The 21,254-nt window shown below is 37.8% G+C and overlaps 1 protein-coding gene across 1 annotated transcript; it reads right to left on the bottom strand.

Annotated features, from left to right (window-relative positions):
- Window positions 1-9,403: 9,403 nt before the first annotated feature.
- LOC126070440 (olfactory receptor 2M3-like) lies at window positions 9,404-10,345 on the bottom strand. The gene has a single exon (XM_049874641.1). The coding sequence runs from the start codon at window positions 10,343-10,345 to the stop codon at window positions 9,404-9,406; it is 942 nt and encodes a 313-aa protein (XP_049730598.1).
- Window positions 10,346-21,254: the final 10,909 nt, after the last annotated feature.

A 21,254-nucleotide genomic window follows, 5' to 3' on the forward strand; every position in this document is an offset into this window, starting at 1 on the left:
ATCAATCAAGTTGTGAAGCCATCTTCAACAACCACTCCCATATTTTTCATTCCCATAAATAGCAACTCAATGCTAACTAAACAAAGATTCCCTTCTTTTTCTTTCCCTCCCCCTCCTAGTGTATATATATATATATAAAAAATCTTTACTTCACTCAACATATTTTCAAGGTTCATCCATTTCATGGCATGTATCAGTATCAGGTCTTCCTCCTTATTGCAGAGTAATATTCCATTGTGTGTATATACTACATTTTGTTTATCATTCATCTGTTCATGGGTATTTGGTTCATTGACACCTTTTGGCTATTTTGAGTAGTGCTGCAATGAACATTGGTGTACATGTGCCTCTTAACATTGCTGCTTTCAGATCTCTAGCATGTATACTTAAGAGTGGGATTGCTGGATCATGTGAAAGCTCCTTTTTAATGTTTTGAGCAACCGCCAAACTGTTTTCCACAGCAAATTTTGCATTCCTATCAGCAATGGATGAGAGTTACAATTTCTCTGCAACCTTGCCAACATTTGTTATTTTCCTTTTTTTTTTTTTCTTAATCTTAGCCATCCTAGTGGGAGTGAAGTACTATCTAATTGTGGTGTTGACTTACATCTCCCTAATCACTAATGACTTTGAGCATCTCTTTACATGCTTGTTGGCCATTTGAATATACTCTTTGATGAAATGTCTGTTCAAGTCTTTGCCCATTTTTTTTTTAATTTGGTTGTTTTTGTTGTTGTTGTTGTTGTTAAACATTGGATCTATTATGAAAAGGTCTAAAATTTATCCTCAGTGGAATAGACAAATATTCTATATATGTATTTGCTGTCCTAGTTTCTGTTAGCACCATCATTCTTGAACTCACAGATTTACTAATCCACCACCATGAAATGCCACATGGCATTGCATGGGATCAAGGAACTCATTTCATAGAAAACAAAGTGCAGTCATGGGTTCATGCCTAGAGAAGCAACTGATCTTACCTTGTACATCATCAAAAAGAAGAAGCTGGCCTAATGAAAATGTGGAATGGCTTATTAATTCAATTGCCACACTAGCTGAGAGACAACACTTTGCAAGGATAGGGATCTATCTTACTGGATGTAGTTTTATGCTTTCAGTCAGAGATTATGGTATGATTCTCTCTCCCCCATAGACAAAATACATCAGTCTGGGTATCAAGGGGTAGAAGTTGAAGTACCTTCTCTAACTATTACACCTAATACTCTATTTGCAGAATATTCATTTCTTATGGTGGCAACACTGACCTCTGCTGGCTTGGAGATCTTAGTCCCTGCCATAATGAAACACCACAAGTGGATGGCTTTAACAAACAGAAATTTATTCTCTCAGTCTAGAAGGCTAGAAGTCCAGATTCAAAGTGCCAGTTTCCAGGGAAGGATTTCTCTGCCTGTCATTCTGTGGGAAGGTCCTTGTCATCAATCTTCCACTGGTGTAGGAGCTTTTCAGCACAGGAACCCCAGGTCCAAAGGATACAATCCATTTCCTGCACTTCTTTCTTGGTGGTATGATAACCTTCTCCTCCCTGCTTGATTCTCTCTTTTATATCTCAAAAGAGATTGGCTCAAAATAGTACCTAATCTTGTATCAAGTCCTACCTCATTAACATAACTGCTTCTAATCCTGCCTCATAAACATTACAGGGATTCAGATTTACAAGACACAGGATAATTACATCAGGTCACAAAAGGGTGGACAACAACACAATAAAGGCAATCAAGGGTTAGCCAAGTTGACACACATTTTGGGGGGACACAATTCAATCCATGATATTCCATCTCTTGGCACCTCAAAATTCATGTCCTTGCCACATGTAAAATATATTCAACCCATCATATGATCACAAAAGTCTTAAATCAATTCCAAGTCCAAATTCCAAAACTTCCTCTTCATCTGTGAAATCTAGAATACAAATTATCTGCTTATAGAGTACAATGGTGGAACAGGCACAAGGTAGACATTTCCACTACAAGTGGGAGAAACTGGAGGGAAAGAAGGGATAACAGGCACCAAGCAAGCTAGCAGTACACATTACATTAGCTCTCAAGGTTTGAAAACAATCCTCTGTTCTCTGAGACCATTTAGGCAATGGCCCTGCCCTCCAGACTCTGGGTGATGGTCGCATTCTCTGTATTCTGGGTGAAGGCCCTTGGTCCTGGGCTTCAGTTTCACCTCCAGGCCACCTGGAATGGCACATCTGTTCCCTTGGCTTTGGGTAGCCCCATTGTCCTAGGACACCTGAGTGGCGACTCCACCCCTTGGCCCTGGCAGGCCACATTCTTCTGTTCCTTGGGGATGGCAGACTTGCCCCCTCAGCTGGGACAGTAAATATAGCCCCAACCCACTGGCACTTGTAAAAGGCAGCCCCACACCCCAGAACAGAGTTGGAGAAGATCTGACTTTTTGAAACCATGACCCCACCATTTGAAACCCCAGAGTTTGTGGCCCTACCCTTTGAGACTGAGGCAGCTCTGCTTCTTGTGTTCCTTGTCTCTTCAGCTTCTGCTTTCTGTTTCCTTGGCCTTTTGGCCCCTTGGGGCCAGCCTGTCATCTGCTCTGCTGAGGCAAATGCTCCAAAGTTCCTTAGCTCTACCAATAAGTGCCTGGAGACACCCCACTTCACCAATAAAGTTTGGCCGGAGGCACATAGCTCTCTTGCTTTGTGAGTTGGCAAGCCTAGCTCATCTGATAAGTGCCAAGAGGTGCCCCACTCTGCCAGGAAGCCTCCTGCCTGAAGGCACTCAGTTCTCTTGTTCTGTGGGTTAGCTCCCACACTGTCTCATGCTGATCTGATTCTGCTGCTGCCACTACTCTGCTGCTGCTTCTCACTGTGCAGTGTTACAGCTCTCCTCACTTCCTTCTGAGTCCTCATCAAAATTGTGTTTGATGTCCGTAATTCCACCAACAGCCTCTTCAAGGCAATCTAGGCTTTTACTATTACGCCATTTAAAACTCTTCCATCCTCTACCCATTATTCAATTCCCAAACCACTTCTACTCTGTAGGTAACAGTTAGGGCAGCAAAACACTGTCCTGGTACCAAATTGTCTCTTAGTTATCTAGTGCTTCTATAACCTAAATACCACAAGTGGGTGTCTTTCAGAAATAGAAATGTATTTTTTCACAGTCTAGAAGGCTGGAAGTCTGAATTCAGGATGGCAGCTTCCGGGGATGGCTTTCTCTCTCTCTCAGTTCTGGGGGAAGGTCCTTGTCATCAATCTTCCCCTGGTGTAGGCGCTTTTCATCTCAAGGACCTGAGTCCATAGGATGTGCTCTGCTTCTGACTTTTCTTTTGTAGTAGCATGATGTGCCCCTCCTCTCTGCTCAATTCTCTCTTTTATGTCTCAAAGGAGATTGACTCAAGATATAACTTAATCCAGTAAATCGAGTCTTGCCTCTTTAACATTACTGCTTCTACTTCTGCCTCATTAAAGTCATAGAGGTGAGGATTTACAACACTTAGGATAATCATATCAGATCACAAAATGGTGGAGAACCACACAATACTGGGAGCCATGGCCTAGCCAAATTGACACACATTTTGGGGGAACACAATTCAATATATGGCAGCCCCCATGTGGGAAATGATTCCACTACAGAACGCAACTATGGTTCCAATAATTGGATGACGAGATTGCCATCCAGACATTTTGTGCTTCTTATGACACTGAACAAGCAGGAAAAATAAATAAATAAAACAAAAGTTAATCTACTGGATGAAGTGATTCATTCTATTGCCAAGGGAAATTTTTATTTCTGTTATACAGTAGAAGCACAGTAGACTAAGTGAAACCCAGGAGTTTCTGCAGGGTATATCTTACTATATTCATGTTTAACGTTATGTTGTTGTTAGGTGTTGAGTAGATTCTAACTCACAGCGACCCTATGTACAAAAGAATGAAACCCTGCCCAGTCCTGAGCCATTCTCACAATCTTTGATATGTTTGAGTCAATTGTTGCAGCCACTGCGTCAAGCTATCTTGTTGAGGGTCTTCCTCTTTTTCACTGACCCTCTATTTTATCAAGCAAAATGTGTTTCTCCAAGGACTGCTGTCTCCTGATAGCATGTCCAGAGCATGTGAGAGAAGTCTCATCATTCTCCTCATGTCCAATAGTAAAGATTAATGGGAAACTACAGCAATCAGAAAAAATGAAGCAAGACCCTTTGAGAATGAAGATTTGAGTCACTTCACCAGGTAAAGTATCCATATCAGCTGAGGTTCCAGCTGAGGGAAAGGAAAATATGAAATTAGTACTTGAAAAAAGAAGTCATAAATAGTAAATGTGACCCTGTGACCAATTACTGAAATGAGGATAGCAATGGGTTTAACATTTTCTCTGTGTTTGCTACATGCATGTGTTTATTTTTATTATTTAATTTGTTATTAGTTATATATTTACATGTAGTTATTAGTTATTAATTATACATTAATAATTCCACTTCCCACTTAAAATATATATATATATTTGAGGTTAAATTTACAACATAATCTTTAAGTAACAGAATATTCAGTGAGACCCTAACTGAATCTGAGAAATAATTGATATAGCCACAATGAAGACATACGTTACCTCCTGAAATGTTTGAATGTCAACAAATTATTTTTGGTATAGTGGCTCTGTGTATTCCTTCCATCTTCTTTTTATGCTGCCTGTATCATTTAATATTTTCCCTGTAGAATCCTTCAATATTGCAACTCAAGGCCTGAATTTTTTCTTCAGTTCTTTTAGCTTGAGAAATGCTGAGCATGTTCTTCCCTTTTGGTTTTCTAACTCCAGGTCTTTGCACATTTCATTATAATACTTTTCCTTGTCTTCTAGAGCCAGGCTTTGAAATCTTTTGTTCAGTTCTTTTACTTCATCATTTCTTTCTTTCACTTTAGCCACTTGACATTCAAAGGCAAGTTTCAGAGTCTCTACTGACATCCATTTTGGTCTTCTCTTTCTTGTCTTTTTAATGACCTCTTGCTTTCTTCATGTATGATGTCCTTGATGTTATTCCACAACTCATCTGGTCTTTGGTCATTAGTGTTCAATGCATCAAATCTATTCTTCAGATGGTCTATAAATTCAGGTGGAATACACTCAAGGTCGTACTTTGGCTCTTGTAGGCTTGTTCTAATTTTTTTCAACTTCATCTTGAACTTGCATATGAGCAGTTATGGTCTGTTCCACCCTTGGCCCCTAAATGATGATATTGAGCTTTTCCATCGTCTCTTTCCAAAGATATAGTTGATTTGATTCCTGTGTACTTCATCTGGTGAGGCCCATGTGTATAGTTGCAATTCATGCTGTTGAAAAATGGTATTTGCAATGAAGAAGTCATTGGTCTGGCAAAATTCTGTTATGTGTTTTCCAGCACTGTTTCTGTCACCAAGAGTGTATTTTCCAACTACTGATCCTTCTTCTTTATTTCCAACTTTTGCATTCCAACCACTAGTAATTATCAATACATCCTGATTGCATGTTAGATCAATTTCAGACTGCAGAAGTTGATAAAAATCTTCAGCCATTTCAGGAGGTGCATATGATCAGGAACCAATGGTACTGAACTAAAAGGTCCAAGCTACACTGAAGGCATTGGCAAAAAGCAAGCCTCCAGTAATTGATGGAATACCAATTGAGATGTTTTAACAAATGGTTGCAGTGCTGGACGTGCTCACTGGTCTATGCCAAGAAGGCAGCTACCTGGCCAACAAACTGGAATAGACACATATTTATGCCTATTTCAAAGAAAGGTGATTCAACCGATTGTAGAAATTATTGAACAATATCATTATATCACAGCATGTAAAATTTTCCTGAAGATCTTTCAAAAGCAACTGGAGTACATCAACAGGGAGCTGTCAGGAATTCAAGTCAGATTCAGAAAAGGAAGTAGAGTGAGGGATATCATTGCTGATGTTAGATGGATCCTGGCTGAAAGCAGAGAATACCAGAAATATGTTTACCTTTGTTTTCTTGACTATGCAAAGGCATTTGACTGTGTGGATCATAACAAATTACGAATAACATTGCAAAGAATGGGATTTCCAGAACACTTAATTGTGCTTATGAGGAACCTGTGCATAGACTAAGAGGAAATTGTTGGAACAGAACAAGGGCATACTGTATTGTTAAAGTCAGGAAAAGCGTGTGTCATGATTGCATCCTTTCACCATACTTATTCAATCTGTGTGATGAGCAAGTAATCTAAGAAGCTAGACTATATGAAGAAGAATGCAGCATCAGGATAGGAAGAAGACTCATTAACAACCTGTTCTATGCTGAAGACACAATCTAGCTTGATGAAATTGAAGAAGACTTGAAGCACTTACTGATGAAAATCACAGACCACAGACTTCAGTATGGATTATACCTCAACATAAAGAAAACAAAAATCTTCACAACTGGACCAATAAGCAACATAGTGATAAATGAAGAAAAGATTGAACTTGTCAAAGATTTCATTTGACTTGGATACACAATCAACACCCATGGAAGTGTTCTGTTTCTATCCCTGGGAAATCATAATGTGCCTAGTGATATCTTGCAAGATTTGAGGTTTCAAATGTCATCCAATAACACAAAAATGCATAGTGTCTGTGTGTTTGTGTGTGTGTGTGTCAGAAGGTTGAAGGGAGAGGTCTAAAATATAGTCACAAAAATACATATAAAGATATATGACTGATACAGAGAAATTTGGCTATAACATATTATTGTTGAATGAACATAATACCTAATTTTCCTAAAACTATAGAGCAACATTGCCCTATTGCATGATTGCTTTCTTAGTTTGTTACTTTGTTTATGAATTAAAGTGGTGTTAAAATAAATGATATCTGTATTAAATTACTGAGAGAAATAAAATATTAGGTATGGTTATAGTCAGGATTCAAGCCCTGTTACTTGTAGATAATCTCAAACTTTCACCTATAAAATTGCATTTAGAATCAGCAGGCCAATGAAACTGGGAGTTTGGTGGATTTGATGAGATTGGCAAAATCCAGGGCTAGAAATTTAAAGGAAATTGAGATAAGTATTGATTCTAGATGATCTCAAGAGAAAGTTTCCTGAACACAAAGGGATAAAGCCACTAAATTTAGAAATGAACTATGATGGGCCAATAGCAATCCATGAGAGGGAGGAAAAATGAAAAAAGGAGAAAGAGAGCTTGTGCTTCATGGTAGCCAGGGTGATAGTAATTGTTTTCATATATATATATATATATAACTTTCTTGAACAATTCTTAATTTTCCTCAGTGTTTTAAGTAATATTAAAACATATGTAATATAGTCCATGCCCTCAACAGATATGGAACCCACTCATCACATAAACAAAATGATGGAAGAAAGTATTAAATTATTAGTGATACTGTAATTTAGAGGAGGATGAATCATTCAATTGGGAAGTTGCAAAATGCCCCTCTGGAGCAGTGACAATTGTCCTGCATGCTGGGTGTTTGGTCAGGATAGGAACAAAGGCAAGAGCTCACCTTTGGTTTCTCTATTGTCAGGAAAAATTTAAATATTCTCTAGATGCATCTTGCTTATCAGCAATTTCAACTGATTAGAAAAAGAGGCAAAAACCAAACCCATTGCCATCAAGTCAATTCGGACTCATAGCCACCATATAGGACAAGTAGAACTGCCCCATAGAGTTTCCAAGGAGTGCCTGGTGGATTCAAACTGCCAACTTTTGGTTAGCAGCTGTAGCTCTTAAACACTATGTCACCAGGGTTTCCAGTGATTAAAAAAAATAATAATGTTAACTTTTCCAGTGATTAGAAAAGTTAATATTATTACCATTTATAAGTTTACACATTGATAACTTTGGTAAAACTAATTTTAAAGCAAGAAGGAGAAAGCAATCTTTTTTTATTATTGTTTAAAAAAATATCAGTTGTCGATCTGAATTAAATCATCTACACTTCAGTATAATCACAGATACATAAATATCAATAAATATGTTTTAACTAATCCAAACTGCATTATAGTTAGAGATGATCGTATAAAAATCAATTTCCTAATTTGGACAAATGACTTCTAGTTGGCTGATTAAATCTGTTACACCATTGTTCTTGGTAAGATTAAAAAAAAAAAACAAAAACAAAACATTGCAATCAAGTCGATTCTGGCTCATAGTGACCATATAGGACAGAGTAGAACTGCCCCATAGGGTTTCCAAGGAGCACCTGGTGGATTCAAACTGCCAACCTTTGGTTAGCAGCCGTAGCTCTTAACCACTATGCCACCAGGGTTTTTTGGTAAGATTACAACATAATAATGCAGTTCTTTCTTGCTTAATTGTTAAGAAAATAATTAGGATAATGGACATTTTCTTTATCTTCCCTCCTTCAAATTAAATACATAAAAGTGGTGAAAGAAATGCTTAAATCATCAATCTACACATATTATGGATCAATATTATTAACAAGTGATAACTGATAGCATATTAATTGATTTATGTGCAAGTTCACTATTCATTTGAAGATAAAAAGAGTCCACTGCACACAGAGTATGAATAATATTTTATTAAATTATTACCTTGGATCACTTAGGAAATACCTGTTTGACCACTTAACTACAAAAATCCTGGGTGTGATTTTTTTTTTTACAATAACTCCTATGCCAAAAATACATAATATGATTTTATGCAAGTTCCATAAGCTGTATTCCTACTCACTGAGGTGAAATGCAAAAGCAATTGTCAATTTTGGAAAAACTTGATCCTTTTATGGTTAGATAATACCAATAATAATGTGCAACTGAAATTAACTTATTTTAACTGGAGGTTATTACAAAAAATAATACTTACTACTAAAGAATCTACCACCCATCTGTCAGTTTTTCATAGTGTGATGGCTTGCATGTAGCTATAATTCTGGAAACTTTGTCACCAGTATTTCAAATACCAGTAGGATCACCCATGGAGGATGGGTTTCAACGGAGCTTCCAGACTAATACAAAGTAGGAAGAAAGGCCTGGAGATCTATTTCAGAAAGATTAGCCAATGAAAAACGAATGGATCACAACAGAACATTGTCAATGTAATTGTTTAAGATGAACTCCCTAGGTTGGAAGGCACTCAAAAATACAGTGGCTACAGCACTGGTCTTTAGCATACCAACAGTCCTGAAGATGACACAGAACTGAGCCACTCGCTATGGGTCGGAGCCAACTTGACAGCAGCTAACACCAACTAAAGGACAAAAGGTTTTACTTAGAAAAAAAAAATCTCATGCATTGCAATAAAAGTCCTATAACCTGTTGTTTTTGAGTTGATTCCAACTCATGGCGATACCATGTGTGTCAGAGTAAAACTGTGTTCCATAGAGTTTTCATTACCTGATTTTTTGGAAGAGAAGCACTTAGCAGAAAACAAAGAATAAAGACAATTGCAGAATTTACTCTCCAGACTTGCCCTTCCCTAATACCTTCATGAATGCTCTGGTCACTTCTTTGTTGCGGAGGCTGTAGATGAGGGGATTAAGCATGCGAGTAAGGATGGTGTAGAAGATGGACACCATCTTGTCCTGGGTGAGGGAACGATTAGAAGTGGGCCGGATATATACAAACAAGACTGTTCCATAGTACATTCCAACCACCATGAGGTGGGAGGAACAGGTGGTGAAAGCTTTGTGGCGAGCCTCCCCAGATCCCATGCGAATGACAGCCAGAAGGACTCTAGTATAGGAAACAATGATGAATACTACAGGGATAACAATCATTACTATACAGCAGATAAAGAGAACCATTTCAAATGTTGATGTGTCATTGCACACGTGGCTTAGCAAAGAAGGAAAATCACAAAAGAAGTGAGCTATTTCCCGGGACCCACAATAGGAGAAAGAAAATGTTGCTGCAGCATTAATGACACCATCGGAAGATCCCAGAATCCAGGAAGAGGCAACCATAAGCCCACAAATTTTAAGACTCATGAGACTGGGGTATCTTGGAGGATGGCAAATGGCAACATAGCGGTCATAGGCCATTACAGTTAATAGGAAGCACTCACAGCTAAGCAGTGATGCATAGAAAAAAATTTGTGTGGCACAGCCTGTCACAGAAATGGTTGTTCTGCCAGACAAGTAATTGAAGGCCATCTTGGGTACCATGGTACAGATCAGCATGAGGTCCATGAGGGACAGCTGACTGAGGAGGAAGTACATGGGGGTGTGGAGCTGGGTGTCCAGGTATATGAGAAAAATCATGGTAGTATTTCCCATTAGGGCCACTGTGAAGACGCCCAGGACCAGAGAGAAGAGGAAGATGTGGGTAGGGCTGTGATCAAAGATTCCTAGAAGGATGAATTCTGAGCTGAAGGTCTGATTCTCCCACATCATCATTAATAAGTCCGTTATCTAGAACGACAAAAAAGAACATCAGTTCATTAATATGGTAAACGTCTACCCAATGCCTTATAAAGCACATGGTTCTAGTAAATTCTGTAAGTCAGTGATCAATATGGAATGAACAAGATTAGGAAACTCAAAGAACAAGAACTATAGAATCAGAGAGAAATATAATCTGTCAGCATTGCTTCACTTTTGAAATTGCAGAACTTGTCTGAAGTTTACCTTCTGAGCATTTTTTTTTCTCGTTTGAAAAATCAGAATAATAATATTCATGTTATACAATTCATGGACTATATGAAGAAGAATGGGGCATCAAGATTGGAGGAAAACCCATTAACAACCTGTGTTATGTAGATGACATAACCTTACTTGCTGAAAGTGAAGAGAACTTGAAGTGCTTACTGATGAATATCAAAGACTACAGCCTTCAGTCTGGATTATACTTCAGCATAAGGAAAACAAAAATCCTCACAAATGGAATAAGCAACACTATGATAAACAGAGAAATGACTGAAAGATTCAAGGATTTTATTTTACTTGGATCCACAATCAACCAACGGAATCAGCAGTCAAGAAAGCAAATGATGCATTGCATTGGACAAATCTGCTGCAAAAGACCTCTTTAAAGTGTTAAAAAGCAACGATGTCACCTTGAAGACTAAGGTGTGCCTGACCCAAGCCACAGTGTTGTCAATCACCTCATATGCATGGGAAAGCTGAACAGTGAATAAGGAAGACTGAAGAAGGATTGACACCTTTGAATTATGATATTGGCAAAGAATATTGAATATACCATGGACTGCCAGAAGAATGAACAAATCTGTCTCGGAAGAAGTACAACCAGAATGCTCCTTAGAAGGAAGGATGACTGGTGAGGTTACATGTCACATACTTTGGACATGTTATCATGGGAGATCGATCTCTGGAGAAGGATACCATGCTTTGTAGAGGGTCAGCAAAAAAGAGGAAAGCCCTTAAGACGTATTGATACAGTGGCTGCAACAATGGACTAAAGCATAAAAAAGATTATGAAGATGGCACAGGACCGGGCAGTGTTTTGTCCTGTTGCACATATGGTCACTATGAGTCAGAATCAATTCGATGACTCCTAACAACAACAACAACAACATGATTGATGTAGGTCTTACAAACAGGAACTTCTCAAAAGCAAAGACAGTGTCTGAAACATCAGAAACTCCTTAAAAGATAAGCTGATACATAAATTCCACTTGTCAGTATGTGACTGATGTGATAACAAAGATTGAAAATAATATTTGTAAGTTTGCCCTCATGATAGTAGGTACTTTCACTACCAGTGTTAATAAATATCTGTGTGCCTATTACATTATACAGTGCTTGGTTTATAATTTACAGTAAATCCTCTATGCCCTAAGTGGAGGTACTGAGAAAAGATTCTTTAATCATTTCAATACAACACCTGGAAGTGGCGGTGTTTGCTCAGAATGCATTGAATGTATGCCAATGGAGGTGGGATAATTTGGATAAAAATAGCGAGAACAATTGCGCCACTTAAAGAATATAATCAATTCTGAAGCATATAGAAACTGGTGAAATATTGTAAGTTTTATTGTATGTATACTGCTATAATAAAAAATATATAAAAATACATGCAATAATAAAAGTATAAATGCTGGGGTCCCTTTCTGCAATTGTCCAGTACCTCCTATACAGTATGTGTGTGTGTGTGTGTGTGTGTATATATATATATATATAAAACACGTTGCCATCAAGTCGATTCCGACTCATAGCAACCCTGTAGGACAGAGTAGGCCTCTCCATAGGATTTCCAAGGAGAAGCTGGTGGATTCGCCCTGATGACCTTTTGGTACCAGCTGACTTCTTAACCACTGCACCACCAGGGCTCCCCTATACAGCATATGTAACACAAAAATAGAAATTCAGGGAATATTGAGGTCTATCCATTCAACTATTATTGAGTTTTGTCAGGAACTGGGGATAGTGTAGCAATCACAACAGGAAAAGCCCCAGCCCACATGTGTTGTTACCATGAGATGTGATCAGATGGTGGTAAAATAACCACTCTTAATTCATTAGAGGATAAATGCTGTGAAAAAAGGTAAGGCAAAGAAGTTAGGACTGCAGGGGAACGTTCAATTTGGGGAATCCAATTGCCCAGAAAGACCTCGCTTATCTGATGACATTTGGCCACAGGCTTAGAGAAAGTGAGAAAGAGGCCACAACAAGAAAAAACATTGCGGATAGAGTAACTACCAAAGTGGAATGTAATTAAGAGGACAGTACGCAAAATAGAAATGTCTAGAAGAATTAAGAAAAACATAACTTTTTCTAATTTAGAGTTATGTTTCTTATTGATTGTGGCATATAAATTTTTTGTATTGCCCTTTAGATAAAGGTTTACGGAATAAACTAGTTTCTCATTAAACAGCACACATATTGTTTTATGACATTCATTAACAATCCCACAACGTGTCAACACTCTCCCTTCTTGACCTTGGGTTCCCTATTACCAGCTTTCCTGTCCCCTCCTGCCTTCTAGTCCTTGCCCCTGGTCTGGTGTGCCCCTTTAGTCTCATTTTCTTTTATGGGCCTGTCTAATCTTTGGATGAACAGTGAACCTCAGGAATGACTTCACTACTGACCTAATGAAGCTCTGTCCAGGACCCTCTATTGTGATCCCTGTCAGACAGAGCAGTCAGTGGTGGTAGCCAGGCACCATCTAGTTGTACTGGACTCAGTCTGGTGGAGGCCATGGTAGTTGTGGCCCATTAGTCCTTTGTATCTTTCCCTTGTATCTTCAGTTTTCTTTATTCTCCCTTGCTCCGGAAGGGGTGAGGTCAGTGGAGTATCTTAGATGGCAGCTCACAGGTGTTTAAGACCCCAGACTCTACTCACCAAAGTAGAATGTACAGCATATGTTATTCCAATTGAGCTAGATATTCCCTGAGACCGTGGTCCCCACAGCCCTTATCCCAGCAATTCAGTCCCTCAGGGAGGTGGCATTTAAATTTTAATGTATGAGGTAATTATGCACGTATGAGGAAAAGATGAGTACAGGTTATTCTTGACAGCTAAAAGACGTCATAATGAGAAACATAAGGCTGGTGGATAAGACAAGAAGGCCAAAATGCACTTTTACTGATTCATTAGTGTAATATATTTTCATGAGTTAGGAGAGGTGAAAAAAAACACATATACAAAACAAAATGGTCAGTAGCCTAGGAGTGGCATGTGAGTTAGGAGAAATTCACAGAGACAGAGATGTGGAGTTCAGCCTCATGAGTTCGAATTGCATTTTTAAGTGGAGAGATAATAAAATGCACTGCCTTTGAGGTCTAATTGTTTATATAAATAGCTAATGATGTTGTGTGTAAAAAAGTGAAAAACTCAAAAGCATTTTTAATTTCATTTAGAGAATGGTTGTGCCCTGGGGATACTAATCTACCAGAAAGCACCTCTGAAGAGGTGATAAACTAAACCAAGAAACTCTTATAAGCTCAGCAGAGCAATCTCTAAAACAAAAGTGAATCATTTTTGTCAATCAACATGAAAGGAGAATCAGGCTCATACTTCACTCCATTGGTGGTAAAGAGATATTTTTGTTTGTTTGTTTTATGTTTTTTTTTTTTAAGCAAATGGTTATAAGGAATTTGGGTAGACTCAGTTCCAGGCCCAATCAGTTTCTGGTAGGGACAGGGAGGAGGTTTGCGGTAGGATTTCCCTACCACAGACCACTCTTGCACTGTCTACAAGAAAGGACATGGCTTTAAGCTCATTCAGGGGAAAAGAGGTTATCATTATTATACAGATTATTTTCATGATGTAGATTATTATTGCATTAATCATTTCAATTCTCACATATTTAAACTTGTCGCTATTGGTTGCTGTCGAGTCAGCCCCAACTCATGGCAACTCTATGCACAATTGGATTGGACATTGTGATCGATAGGGTTTTCATTGGCTGATTTTTCAGAAGTAGATCACCAGGCCTTTCTTCCAAGTCTGTCTTAGTCTGGAAGCCCTTCTGAAACCTGTTCAGCAACATAGCAACACACAAGCCGCTGCTGACAGACCAGTGGTGGTTGCACGTGAGGTGCACTGGCCAAAAATCAAACTTGGATGTCCTATCGGAAGGTGAAATTTCTACCACTGAATCTCCACTGACCCCTGCAATTAAATTTATTTCTGTGCAATGATTCTTCTGAACTATTCGATGGAGCCATCTATTTTGAAAATCATGTCATAAGTGCCCAATTGCCTTGAACTTGTCAGTTCTTATTATAGACCAATTAACTCAAACAGAATTTGTTACTCCAAAGTTTCACCATGATTTTTCTTAAGTATCTCTGAGATATGACTCATGTTAGACCTTACCAGGGCTTGTTTTTTAAGTGAAGAAAGTTGTCTAGCTCATTTGGGGATAATTCTGCCCTGGTCATTAAATACATATAAATGTTGGACAATTGTATTGGAAGTCTTGCTGAAATTTCTGCTACTTAACTTTTAATGTAAGCCGAATGGTGCACTATTCAATGAGAATTGGCTAAAAAAATATAAAGCCCATGTTTCCCTCTCGATTTTCTCTTTTCTATATCATTATTTCAGGCTGAACTTACATAAACACACACTTACTTGTGTCATTCTGTCTCACCTCTCCTCATCCATTTGCTGAAGTTGTCTTCACTTTGTCTTCTCACAGAGAATGTGACAAAATATGACCATATCAAAATTTCATAGCATTTTAACAGTGGCATACTGAAGGTATTGAGCACTGCATCACCAAGTATCCTCTACATTAAGATTTGTATGTATATTTCTTCAAGAATATTCTGTTAAGAAAAAATGTTTCTCAAGAGAAAACTGAAATTTCTTGTAGGGATTGTTATGGATTGGATTGTGTCCCCCCCCAAATATGTATTGTAAATCCTAACCTCTATGCCTGTGATTATAATGCCATTTGGAAATGGTTGTGTTTTTTATACTGAGGCAGCATTAGTGTAGGGTGTTTTTTAAGTCAATCTGTTTTGAGATACAGGCAATTCCTAGATTATGAACAAGTTCCTTTTCTAAATCTTTCTTTAAGTCGAACTTGAACGTAAGTTGAGCAGTTAGGTACAGTTCGTATGTAATGGCAGCTAGTCAAATATAGGTCTCGGTATATATATACATAGCGTACCTTTCTATTCATAGAAAACATTAAAGAAATACTTCCAGATAAACTGAAATATCTTTAACATAATAATACAGTAATAATAATAATAATGTTTTGATGATCATAGCAAAGTAGCACCTATTTGTTACTAGGAACCACTGTATGTACCTCAAATTGTTAATATACTAGTCTTTATGGAAGTTGGTTAATAACTGGGTTGTCCATAAGTCAGACATTCATAACAGGGATTGCCTGTATAAAGAAATTAAACAAGAAGCAGAGATGGCAGAAGAGATATGCCAAGCCACACTAAGATGGCCCAGGAGCAGACGCTCAAAGAGACCATGACCTTCCTCCAGAGCTGACAGAGTTAAAAAGGCTTCCCCTAGAGCCAGTACCCTGAATTTTGGACTTTTAGCCTCCTAGACTGTGAGAAAATGAATTTCTGTTTGTTAAAGCCACCCATTTGTGATATTTCTGCTATAGCAGCCTAGATAACTAAGGCAGTTAGTAACATATGGCTGCATTTGCTTACTTTTTAACTTCACCAGGTAGATTAGGTCCTATTTTGAAGCTCAGTGTAAGCTACTCATAGGATAGATAATCCTAAAACGTTTTCCAGACAGGATTGGGGTTCCACAAGGTATTTATTCTTGTAAAAATAGATCTAATGCAAAATACTTCTCCAAACTCCGAGCTGCACAGGGCTATTTACTGTCAAATGGTGCACAGCATTAGCAGTCGCCCTCTGGGCAGGAGCGGTATAACAAGCAGTGTTTCCCCGACAGATTGGAATGTTAGACGCCTCATATTTATTTTCTCCAGAATTCTTATTAACATCTCAAAACTAAGTATATTATGAGGTACAAGGTTTTAGACTCCATTTACAACTCGTTATGCTTGCAGAGCTGGTTTTTCTTAGTTGTAACTTTCTCTTTTTTTATTTGTTAATTTTATTTAATCTACATTGTTTTCTCTTACAATAAACTTCTTTACTTTATGAGAGATATAGTACATACGGAAACCCTGGTGGTAGTGGTTAAGTGCTGCAGCTGCTAACTGAAAGGTCAGCAGTTTGAATCCACCAGGCGCTCCTTGGAAACTCTACCGGGCAGTTCTCCTCTGTCCTATAGGATCGCTATGTATTGGAACTGACTTGACAGCAGTGGGTTTGGTTTTTGGTTTTATAGTACACACATCTATTTTTTTTTTTTTTTAGAATATTCTTTTTTATGTTTTAAACTCATCATTTCTCAACAAGACCTTTAGATTTCAGGATCCTGTGATACTGTGCTCATTCCCAGAGCAAGACTAACCATGAAATCATGGTCAGAAATTTAGAAGAGACTAATGATGGAAAAGAGACACAAGTGTCCAAGATTTCAATCAAAAAATAAGCAAAGAATTATAAGAAAAAAAAGTTATTACTGACAAATAGGTTACTCTGTTATAACAGCAATGATCAGGAAACAAAATAAACAAGTAAAGAGTTGTCACATTCAACAAATGGTGCTGGAGCACTGACATGAAAAATAGGAATCTAGACACAAATCTTCCACATTTCACAAAAATTAACTCTAGGTGGATCATACATCTAACTGTAAGATGTAAACCTACACAAGTGCTAGAAGATAAAATAAGAGAAAATCTAGGTGGCCTAGGGTTTGGCAATGACTTTTTAGATACAACAAAAGAGCACGATTCAGGAAAGAAAAAATTGATAAGTAGAACTTCATTAAATTAAAAACTTCTGCTCTGCGAAAGACACCATTAAGAAAATGAAAAGATAAGCCACAGACTGAGACAAAATATTTACAAAACACCCATCTGACAATGTACTGATATGTAAAAAAAAAACAAAGAACATTTAAAAATCAACGGTAAGATGAACAACAATTACAAAACAGGCTAAAGACCTGAATAGACAGTTTACCAAAGAAGATAGACAAATGACAAATAAGCTAAGAAAAGATGTTCGTCGTCACCTGTCATTAGGGAATTGCAAATTAAAACAGCAATGAGATATCAGTACACACCTGTTAAAAGAATGGCTAAAATCCAAAAAACAGACAACAAATGCTTACAAGGACGTACAGCAACAGGAGCTGTCATTTATTGCTGGTGGCACTGCAAAGTGGTATAGCCTCTTTGGAAGACAGTTTTTCAGTTTCTTACAAAACTAAACATAGGCTTAGTATGCGGTCCAGCTATAATGTTCCTGCCTATTTGCCTAAATGAGTTGAAAATATATTAACATAAAAACCTGCACAGGTATGTTTATGAACCAACCAAGATATCCTTCAATATGTGAGTAGATAACAAAAATTTAAAAAATGAGTGAATAAGTAAATAAATAAGTGAAAGAGACTGTGGCATACTCCATACAATCAGTGATACAAAGCCATGAGCTATTAAGCTAGAAAAAGACATGGAGGAATCTTAAATGCCTACTGCCAAGTATAAGAAACCAGTCTGAAAAAGTTACATACTGTAGGAGTCCAACTATATGAAACTCTGGAAAAGGCTACACGGACAGTAAAAAAAAAAAAAAAAAAAGCAGTGGTTGCCATGGGGAAAAGGGAAGGTGGAATGGATGAGTAGAGGGAACACAGGGCATCATATTTAAGGCAGTGAGACTATTCTGCACGACCTTGTAATGGTATATAGATGAGCGAGCATAGCAACCCTATTTGTAACAACCAAATGTGCATGGACAACAGACAATGGGGTTGAAAACCAAAGCTAAAGGTAATAACATTGACGAGTCTCAGGAACAGAATGCTGAATGAACAGAGAAGGCCACAGGGAAACAACTTCATAAATCTGTTTGTATGAATTTAAACACACAAACAATGTATCATATAAGAAGTATGGTGAAAAAGAGAAGAAAAGAAAAGAAGAGAATGATAAACAAAGTATTGGGATAATGATTACCTCCGCAGTGGCCCAGGACGGTTATGCAATCAGAGGGACTCCATGATTTTCAAAAGCACTGGCAATGTTTTTTAAAGCATTTTTACAAAAATTCTTTATATCTAACATATATGTTGTAAGTAAACTTTGGGGTTTATTAGAAGTTTAATAAAATAATTTTAAAATAATTTTGCTTAATGGGCACGGAGCTTCTGTTTGGGGTGATGAAAACATTTTGGGAGCACACAGCAGTGATCGCTACACAGCACTGTGTGATTAATGCCACTGGACTGTGTACTTGAAAATGGTTGAAATGGCAAATTTTATGTTGTGTATATTTTACCACAATAATTAAAAAAAAAAAAAATCAGGTGCACAAATGTCATCCACTAAAAAAAATAAATAAATCATGTAGAGGGCTTAGAAAAGTACAGGACAAATGTAAAGCCTCAGCAAATGAGCTGTGGTTACTAGAAGAAAAGAGAATGTGGCCTGACATGCCTCTCAAGTCAGTCGGTTAAGGTCTTATTCTCACCTGCCTTTCTTCTTCTAACTCGTATTCACCACCAATGTCTTTCTCACAGCTGATGTAGTAGTGTGGTATAAAATAACCACCACAACAACAAAAGATTCATGTCCTATATTTCCCATCTCTGAGAAGTAGCATGTTACATAACCACTCCTGCCTCCATTTTCTTATCCCTAAAGGTATCATCTTTTTCCAAGGAATACTGTAAGGATGACATGAAAGAATGTTTATAAAATGCTTAGTGCAAAAATCACTTAAGAATGGAGTCAGTTATCACCATGTTCAGCAAGATGACTGGCATTAGCTTACACGGTCTCACCTGATTATTTATCTTACTTATCACTTAGTATGAGTCTGAGTGTTTTGTATTTTCATTGAGATTGCAGGTTCCTGGGGAGACAAAATATATGTATTGCCTTTTTGCTTTTTAACCTGTGTTGTTAGGTGCTGTAGAGTCGGTTCTGACTCATAACGACCCTATGCACAACACAAGGAGACACTGCTGGGTCCTGTGCCGTCCTCACAATCATTGTCATGGGCTCAAGCATTGTTGTAGCCACTGTGTCAATCCATCTCATTGAGGGTCTTCTTTTTCCCTGACCATCAACTTTACCAAGCATGATGTCCTTCTCCAGGGGCTGGTCCCGCCTGATAACACGTCCAAGTATGTGAGATGAGTCTTGCCATAACTGCTCCTAAGGAGGCTTCTGGCTGTACTTCTTCCAAGATGTACCTTCTTCTGGCAGTCCATGGTATATTAATATATAGAGAGTTTAATTCAATTTGAATTATATATACATGTATATATACACATAACAAGAATGCTCCTTAGAAGCAAGGATGGAGAGACTATGTCTCACCTACTTTGGATATGTTGTCAGGAGGGATCAGTCCCTGGAAAAGGACATCATGCTTGGTAAAGTAGAGGGTCAGCAAAAAAGAGGAAGACCCTCATTGAGATGGATGGTCACAGTGACTGCAACAATGCACTCAAGCATACCAGTGACTGTGAGGATGGTTCGGGACTGGGCAGTGCTTCCTTCTATTGTGCATATAGGGTCGCTGTGAGTTGGAACCAACTAAATGGCGCTTAACAACAACAACACAACAATATATATTAATCTCTATCATCAATAAAGAGCAGCACCTAACACAGTTGGAACCCTTATCATTATTGATAAATGAATGGAAATATGAAATAAACTAGAGTTAAGGGTCCCATCTAGGGATGGTTATACAACAGCATCCATGACAGTGGCTCAGAGTCACCATAACACCTTTCATTTTAACATAATTTTCCAATATGTTATATTATTGAACCCCATCACTCATTTTAACATAATTTTAAAGCATATTACATAATTTAACCATATCACTCTATTTTATAAGATACCTGTGAACATGAATATATATTCATGGACAAGAAAATAAATGTTTCTTTTCTGAGGTATTTTTGAGCATTAAATTTATTAATTTATTTCCAACTAAATTCTAGAAGCACTCACAGAATATGGAATTCATACCTGCTCTGAACAGTGATTTTATTTAAAATTTACCTTATGTAGCTTCACAGGAAAATACTAAGTGCTGTACAGATTGAAAGGATTTTCATTCCTGGAGACTCCCTACTCAGCTTCCCCACAGTCAAGACAGGAACTTAACATTTTAACACTCCAGAGAATCCATTCCCTTGTCTTTAATTATAATAGTTTATTTTGTTTTCCACCTCCTCTTTTTTTCTCCTAGGACAAGGACGAGGCAGAATTAGCTTTCTTTTCTAGGAAACACTAAGTGCACGGAAGGTAACTATGCCTCCAACCTTGCGTAATAGTGTGAACTTCCTAAAACCTTCTCCTCCTTCTCACTTGCATGATAATGACAAGAAAGCACACTGAGTACTTCCTGGGTAGTAAACACTGTGCTGAGCATGCATGTAAACTCATATAACACTCACAGACATTGTATATGGTGGGTACTCGACTCTTATTATCACTTTTATTACACTATTTATTTTCTTAAATAATGAAACTAAAGACAGGGCTGAAGTAAATTGCTCAAGGTCAAGAAGCCAGTAAATGGCAAACGTGGCCTGTCAATACCAGTCTCACCAGGCTTCCACATCACATCATCTTTCTTCCTTCCGATCCTTCCTCTTATATCAAAGCATGTTGTAACTTGGGCAGAATTGACATTTTTAGTGTATTGAAGATTCCCACATACTTCTCAATCTATTTATGTTTTCCTTATGTGCTATATATCCTTCAAAAATATTGTATAATTTCTCTTAAAGTTGTGGACATCCTTGA

Source organism: Elephas maximus, chromosome 2 (assembly GCF_024166365.1).
Source record: "Elephas maximus indicus isolate mEleMax1 chromosome 2, mEleMax1 primary haplotype, whole genome shotgun sequence".
Taxonomy (NCBI): domain Eukaryota; kingdom Metazoa; phylum Chordata; class Mammalia; order Proboscidea; family Elephantidae; genus Elephas; species Elephas maximus.

Excerpts from the sequence above, each read along its gene's own strand:
- LOC126070440 (XM_049874641.1), bottom strand. The coding sequence starts at position 10,345 with ATGATGATGTGGGAGAATCAGACCTTCAGCTCAGAATTCATCCTTCTA.